Source organism: Phragmites australis, chromosome 5 (assembly GCF_958298935.1).
Source record: "Phragmites australis chromosome 5, lpPhrAust1.1, whole genome shotgun sequence".
NCBI classification, from domain to species: Eukaryota; Viridiplantae; Streptophyta; class Magnoliopsida; order Poales; family Poaceae; genus Phragmites; species Phragmites australis.
Genome location: NC_084925.1, coordinates 4,505,955 through 4,513,451, shown reverse-complemented (window position 1 = coordinate 4,513,451; position 7,497 = coordinate 4,505,955). Strand labels below are relative to the sequence as shown.

Here is a 7,497-nt window from a genome sequence, read left to right as displayed (position 1 = left end):
TATTGAGTTTTATTTTGGTAGAGCTAGCAAGTTCTGTAGTAGGTGGCCATGGCCTGTGAGCTTAATCTGGCCGGTTAGGGATGATGGGCCGAATTTTGCTAGGCTAGGGTGAAAACTTCAGATCTTTCGGCTATACGTCTCTGTGGCCTGGTGGAATTTCATCATGGAAGATGGGAACACAGTTCTGATGCCATTAAGCTCGCAAAATTTGCATGTGCTTGGCCCCACATTTTATGTTGAACCATTGAATCATTTATGAGTCACCATCTAAATGTTTTTAACCATTCAATTTTGAGTTGTATATGAGTTGTAGAAAAGGGATAGATGTACATATATATGAACTGTTATTTAACTCCAACACGTTAAATAAGTATTTAATGCACCATCCACTCCTGCAACTGAAAAAGCTACAGGTTCACTCAACCAGAAAAGGCATTAAACTCTGATCCAGCTAGATTTTAAATAGTGTTGGCTTACTTCTCTCCCTTTAATTACCCGTAAACCATTGCAGATCTTCAAATCCTGATTTATATTCAATGCTGGTGGGGCAATTTGAGAGGGGTTGTGAATTTTTCCGTCTCACTACACTCGCTCTTTGATGTTCATTAACGAGCCGAGACGTCATCTATCAGTGAAAAGAACGGTTGTACACGTAGAATCTCCATCGGCACCTCCATTTATAACTCACACCTCTCTAGTCTTCACCGTCGACCCAATCAACGTACTCAGCGGTGGCGGTGTGGTGAGTGCCTACGCTACTCAGCTGTGTCCATGCTAAAATCTTATCTAGTACAAACAGAGATATGGTGAATCATATATTGTAACTTTTTTTTTTTCACTTTTGTTTGATTATGGTAGCCGAACAAGAATTCATGCACATAAGTGTATGAAATCTCCTTGTTTAGCTGATTACTTCATTGATTAGTTGAATACTATTTCTTTACTTAGTTGGAGATTGTTTCCTTGATTACATGATTAGTTTTTTTGTTTAGAGAGAAAATCTTGCAGGTTGTTATTGCCAAACAAATCAGTTCAAGGTTGTTTTCTTGATTAGCTCGAGATTATTTTTATTGTTTAGAGAGGAAATCTTGCAGGCTGTTATTGCCTCTGTACTCTATATATGGTGCTGTCGTCAAAATGTATCAAAAAGTGTGGATTTTTGGTTATCTTCTTTGTAACATATATTTTCCGGTCACGCAATATTTTTTTTTTGTCATGCTAACATATATTTTTCAATCACGTAACATATATTTTTCGGTCACGCCAAACCATTTTTCCCGTGGTTTCATTTCATTTTCCATCTTTGCAAACCTTGGCCGGTAGCAAATGCCAAAATTAATGTCATTATCTCCTGCACGCACCTCCTCCAATTGAAAACTGCGCAAGAGATTGTATTACTTATAGCAACATCAAAGTGACATAAAGTTTGGTTTGTCCTCACCAAAATGGCACGGCATATATTTCTTTTCCCAGCTAATTTGCATATTTCGGTGCTATTAATCTTTTACTAACTTTGGAGTGAAGTAACCTTTTTTTTGACGCCGAGATAACATTTTTCTTCTTCGAAGGATCTCGAGATTTCAATAGCACAATGCTAGCAGGTGCCGCATATTGTACCTTTGGTAAAGTATTTTTCTTACGACAAAAATACTAACGTCTATCTACATATAACTTACTCGGTTTTTCTTTCTATGTTGGTGGACGAAGTCTGAAAAATCTTGATCGCCAATCAATAATAACCAAAATTAAGAGTGGAGTTTCAGGATTAAGAGTGGAGTTTGCTAGGTCATATAACCAACATCTTGATAGCCTCTTTATCCTCTACACTAATATACTACCAGAGATTAAGACACTGCTTATTTTTGTTGTGGATTGTCATAATTTAAATTTTTTGGAGAAATTTATATCACTAGATTATGTATTATAGAATTTTATAGTACAATTTGGTTCGTAGATTATGAGAATCAATTTTTAGATTGTGACGATTTTTTTTCTTTTAAGCTAGAATCTATAATCATAATAAAAACAAACCTGACCTAAGAGTGGAGTTTTAGGATGGTGGATACTCCTTACAATTTAAATACTTTTAGTGGTATTTGCAACCTAAAATAACTCTAAAATCAGTAGTGTTTTTAAAGTTTCTGTGTCCTTTTTTTAATGTAAGTGTAGCAATTAGTACCCCACTTTGACAAGCTGCGCCGAAAGAAAACCAACCCCGTCGAGCCAGCTCCAGCCTTCTCTTCCAACCAACCTCATCATCCATCCGCTGCCGTTTGTCCCTCCCACCCCCACCAACCAAAACCCCCAACCGCCAAGGCCGCGCCGCGCCGCCTCTCCGCCGGTGACTTCGGCCGCTGGGATGGCGTTCCACTACCCTGACCAGGGGCTCTCCATGGACGCGGCCGCCGCGTCGTCGCTGAACCCTAGCGGCTTCTCCCCCGGCGGCGAGGAGAGGGAGAAGGCGGCCATCGCGGCGCACCCGCTCTACGAGCGCCTGCTGGAGGCGCACGTCTCCTGCCTCCGCGTCGCCACCCCCGTCGACCAGCTCCCCCGCATCGACGCGCAGATCGCCGCCCGCCCGCCGCCCCTCGCAGCCGCCGCTGGGGCCGCCGCTGCGGGTGGGCCCTCCGGTGGCGAGGAGCTCGACCTCTTCATGGTACGGCTCGAACCCTCAGTCCTCCTTCCTGTACCGCCTCCTTTGCGACCGGGCGCTGCAGTTGATTTGCTGCTAAAGGGTTGCGTATGTGCGATGTGTGAAGAATTTGGAATTTTGGATTAAAGGAAGGAAACGTTGGTTAGTTGACCTTCACGCGGATGTTGTCATATTACAACTTCGCTTTTGCAATGACTTCCCCCATTTGTTCTGCATGGATGAGAAGAATTCAGAGCAGATATCCCGAGCTAATTCTCAAGCCGTGATAGAATACTTGTGAAGTAGGATGTATAAGGGTCACGACTGGAGCTTTCTGTGGTTATGTTTATCGATTGCATAATTGTCCGACCTGGAGTGTTATGGTAGCAGACCTCATGGCTTGGAAGAATAACATCAGCTCACTATAATTTACAACCTTTCCCTCTTATTAACATGGCTGCATGAAGTGGATTGGCTGTAGTAGGTCATATGCTGCAAATGGTGTTTGCTATGTATGATTTGTGATGCGTTAATCTCGTCTAGTGACAGTATTTGTTCTGTCATCATGCTGTTTACTGGATTAAATAAGCCCATGCACTGATGATTGTATCACACAATCTTCACTATGGTTGTTTCAGTCACTTTGTGTTGCTTCACTAGAAGAAAAAGTATTCTTTATCAAGGATTCTTATATTGTTGATATCTTGCATCATGTTCTTTGTTGGTGCTGTCCTGTTTTTAGATTCTAATACTTGTCTTTTAATTTATTGCAGACACATTATGTGTTGCTCCTTTGCTCATTCAAGGAACAACTCCAGCAGCACGTACGTGTTCATGCAATGGAAGCAGTGATGGGTTGCTGGGATCTTGAACAATCTTTACAAAGCCTAACAGGTGGATCAATTTGTTTACCTTCTGGTATTAGTTGAGCAAGATGGCTGAAATTTTCAAATATACAGTGCTTATTTTAGTTATTTCAATAATTGCTGACTCGCAGTCAGATGGTTAAGTAGTTTCAGTATTGGTTGCAAGGGCTAGTTATGTAGTAATTCAATGGATGGAAACATTAGTCTATGCTGAAAAACGAAAAAGTGAAAAAGAAGATTTTGTGCAAGTATTCATTTGAGACCATGAGCCTAAATTTCTTTCACAATTTGTTGCGTGCCTTGTCAACTGTTTCTTAGCCAACACTCAAGAATATCTGATTAGACTGTTTGTAGTACTTTCTATAATAAATGCCTAGCTTCTAAAGCCACACTCAGAAATAAATGCCTAGCTTACGAGCAATCCTAAACTATATCACCTTAGGTATTGTTCACTTTTGTTCGTTTGGGGACTCTACACATGTGCATTATGATCAGAACCTCAAAGGCATGTGTGAGGCCGCTTGGGCTATCACAGCAATTGATGGGAGACAGATGGATGCCTTAGCATGCTAAGCATGCACTGAAACGAGTGTAGGTGTGTCATCCCATGTCATTAACAAGAGAGGTGGTTGCAGTAATAAACTTTGCGTATCCTAGTTTGATTTGACCTAGGCGGAAAGATTGTCACTGGAAAGGGGTGGCAGATTTAAGAGTTCAATTTGGAGGCAAATAAGCTGGCACTGTACCAATTTACACTGAGATTTAGACAACTACTCGGCTTCGTTTCGCTTGAATTTAGATGTAGAACTTATGGAAGGGTCTTCTGCCAAATGGCAACTGAGATGGTTGCGTCTTCTTATGCTGCACAATGTACGCCTTAACTGAATTTGTGGGGACAGCTAATATAATAGTATTGTGAAAACCATCAATGTCAGGCAAAACTGAGTGATGCTAGGATTGGTTCTGCAGGGGCATCTCCTGGTGAAGGCACTGGAGCGACCATGTCTGATGATGAAGATAACCAGGTGGATAGTGAGGCCAACATGTTTGATGGAAACGATGGGTCAGATGGTATGGGCTTTGGCCCCCTAATACTGACGGAGGGTGAACGATCCTTGATTGAACGTGTACGGCAGGAGCTGAAAAATGAGCTTAAGCAGGTTACTTGACATCCTTTGAAATTCTTCGTTCATTATCCATGGACCATGGTGCATCAATAGCTAACCAGAAGTTTCCTACCTCTAGGGTTACAAAGAAAAGCTTGTTGATATAAGGGAAGAGATTCTCCGCAAGCGCAGAGCTGGTAAACTTCCTGGGGATACTGCATCTATATTGAAAGCTTGGTGGCAAGCTCATTCCAAGTGGCCATACCCAACTGTATGTGACACCATGTCAATACCATTACCTAGCTTACTTTTGTTATTAGTTTCTGTTCATGATGAACAACTCTTTCCTAACCCATCCAGGAAGACGACAAGGCTCGACTGGTGCAGGAAACAGGATTACAGCTAAAGCAGATCAACAATTGGTTCATCAACCAACGCAAACGGAACTGGCACAGCAACCCAACATCCTCTGGTGAAAAGACCAAGAAGAAAAGGTTATCATAATGAAAACTATGCTTTGCTGTTTCCTGACCGGCTTGCCACATTTTTTCTTCGATTGCACTGTTATTTCAACATGTAACAATGGCAATGCAGGTAATGACGGCCCCGAGCCATCTTGATGAAGCTAGATGTAAACTGTACCTTATTGTGAGCAGTGTAGTATATTCTCCTGCACTCTGCAGCCAACAAGATTTGAAGACCGACCCGTTCAGAGGGAAATTTCTAAAAAACGATGCATCTTGTGGACCTAGCATTCACCTAACGTCTTAGTTTGACCACGTTGAACTGAAAGTTGGTAATGCCTTTGCAGTATAGCTTTCTCTAATGTGATCTGTGAATCATGTGTTGTATAACCGACGAACTGAAGGAAGTAATTTATGTTTTATGTAATTGTGTATTTTATCGTTAATGATATTTCAGGGAGAAATCACGATTCAGATTGGCTGCTCCCTTCTTCTGATATATGGCACAATATTGCCGGTGTGTAATACATGTTTGGTAATCATTCTGTTCAAAGTGCACCTGAAGAGTATGTAATGGAAGATATGTCCAGTTATGTCATGCGTGTAAGCTGCCTGTTCATTCTTTAACGTGTGTCTGCTCGGTTTATCCTTTGCCCCTGTGGAGGGCGCTGTGCGTATTTGTACGTGATTTTGTACACAAGCTAATGCACATATGACACATCCGCATAAATGTAAATAACCTCTGTTGCACTCAACCGTGCACCTAGATGGAGTATTTGAGCATGTTGATGCATGCACTTTTTTTTAGCTGATGTAGATGCATGTTCTGATCGTACAAGCTGGCAACAAATTGTCGCTTAAAAACGTAGGGAGCGACCGATTTGTAAGTGATTGCAGTTCCACTACTTTTCAGTCACTTTTTGAATCATCAATTCACCTTCCAACAACTCACATAGCACTGCGATTTTAAGCTATGTAGTTGTAGTTTCAGTTTTAGACGATTAAATGATAAGAAATTTTCATATGCATGAAAATGATTAATCTTATGAAGAGAAATTTCGCTTAAAAACTTGCTTGTCAATTCTACTGGCGCCGCAAACTAAATCACGGCGGTACTACAAGTCTACAAAACCTGTACCGATCGATCAGAAGGCAAGCGAAAAACCTGTACCGATCAAAAAGTCAAGTAAAGCTCCTGCGTCTGAGAAAAAAAAAACAAAAACAATGGAAGAATACAAACGAAGCTTATGCTTGGCCTAAGTCAAGTGGCGACCGAGCAGGTAGGGGCGGAGGATAGTTGTAGCTAAGGGGGTCGTGGCCTCCTCTGGCCTAACAAATTTTATATATTTTATAGTGTATTTTTTCTCGATTTAATTTTATGTATTTGTAGTATTTTTGAGTCTAAAATTTGATATTTCATTGATTCGGTCTTCAATGTGATTCAGTTAGAGCCCATTTAACTTCACCGGCTCTCTTTGAATTTGAGTCCAAGCTCCGCCACTACGAGCAGGTAAAGTCGAACCACGCGACATCAAATCGATCACCAAACCATCCTTCCTCCACCCCCCCTGATTTTCCCCCCACTAGCTAGCTCGTCGCTTTCGCTTGACAAGGCCTGGAACACAGTTTTCTCCCTCTCCTCGAGAGCGAAGCTCGGCTGCGCCCAAATCCAAAGTCCAAGCTAGGATTAATCACTCACCAAAGCTAGCACGCACGTATAATGTGAATGTCGATGTAGCTTTTTTGAGGAAATAAATCTTGCTGGCATGGGTATTGTTGCGAGAGATAACATAGGAGGTGATTTTTGCATCCTACCATATCATATTCGGCTTTGTTAATGCTGAGAAGCTGAGTTACTAGTTTGCCATAAATATGTTATTCTTACTATTCAGTGCATATCTTGTCCAGTGACACTAGAATCTGATTATCTTTTAATATACTTGGTATTACATTTTAGGAAATCTTTAAGAGGATGTCTTAGACATGTTGACGTAAGAAGTTAAATTGCTCGATATATTAGCTCCATAAGGTTGAATTTAAGCATGTTTGTAGAGACCAGAACGGGTTGCTCAATATCCTCCTTCTGTAATCGCACACCTTTTGTTAGCGCTGAACATGTGGTCTTATAAATCTCATCTCAGATCGGAAAAAAAAAACAAGAAAAAGATACTACCTGGGTGTGGTTTGGAACGCAAGAATGAACTTTTGCCGATTTGTGCGGGAGTTGTTTTAAACTGTTTGCGAAATTCCTTCTTCCACCTCAAGCTCGATCTAGCTCTCCAAATCGGATACTAATCAGTAATCAATCTCTTACACTACATAAGATCTCTGCATGCTACTCCTACTTTTCAGTTCTGCAACACATGTAGAATCGATCGAAACGGCTATGGACGCGCAATTGCACACAAGTATGCAGCATGCTACTATAT

At 41.3% G+C, this 7,497-nt stretch overlaps 1 protein-coding gene across 1 annotated transcript; it reads left to right on the top strand.

Annotated features, from left to right (window-relative positions):
- The first annotated feature begins 2,201 nt into the window (after positions 1-2,201).
- Positions 2,202-5,695, top strand: LOC133918509 (homeobox protein knotted-1-like 2). The gene is made up of 6 exons (XM_062362414.1): positions 2,202-2,656; positions 3,406-3,526; positions 4,468-4,658; positions 4,744-4,875; positions 4,965-5,098; positions 5,199-5,695. Exons 1-6 carry the CDS (start codon positions 2,360-2,362, stop codon positions 5,200-5,202), a joined length of 879 nt encoding a protein of 292 aa, XP_062218398.1. The 5' UTR covers positions 2,202-2,359; the 3' UTR covers positions 5,203-5,695.
- The last annotated feature ends 1,802 nt before the right edge of the window (positions 5,696-7,497 follow it).

Bases quoted from the DNA above. Each gene is read 5' to 3' on its own strand.
- LOC133918509 (XM_062362414.1), top strand. From the start codon at position 2,360: ATGGCGTTCCACTACCCTGACCAGGGGCTCTCCATGGACGCGGCCGCC. The intron at 3,527-4,467 runs GTGGATCAATTT...TTGGTTCTGCAG, and splicing joins ATCTTTACAAAGCCTAACAG to GGGCATCTCCTGGTGAAGGC. The intron at 4,876-4,964 runs GTATGTGACACC...TAACCCATCCAG, and splicing joins CCAAGTGGCCATACCCAACT to GAAGACGACAAGGCTCGACT.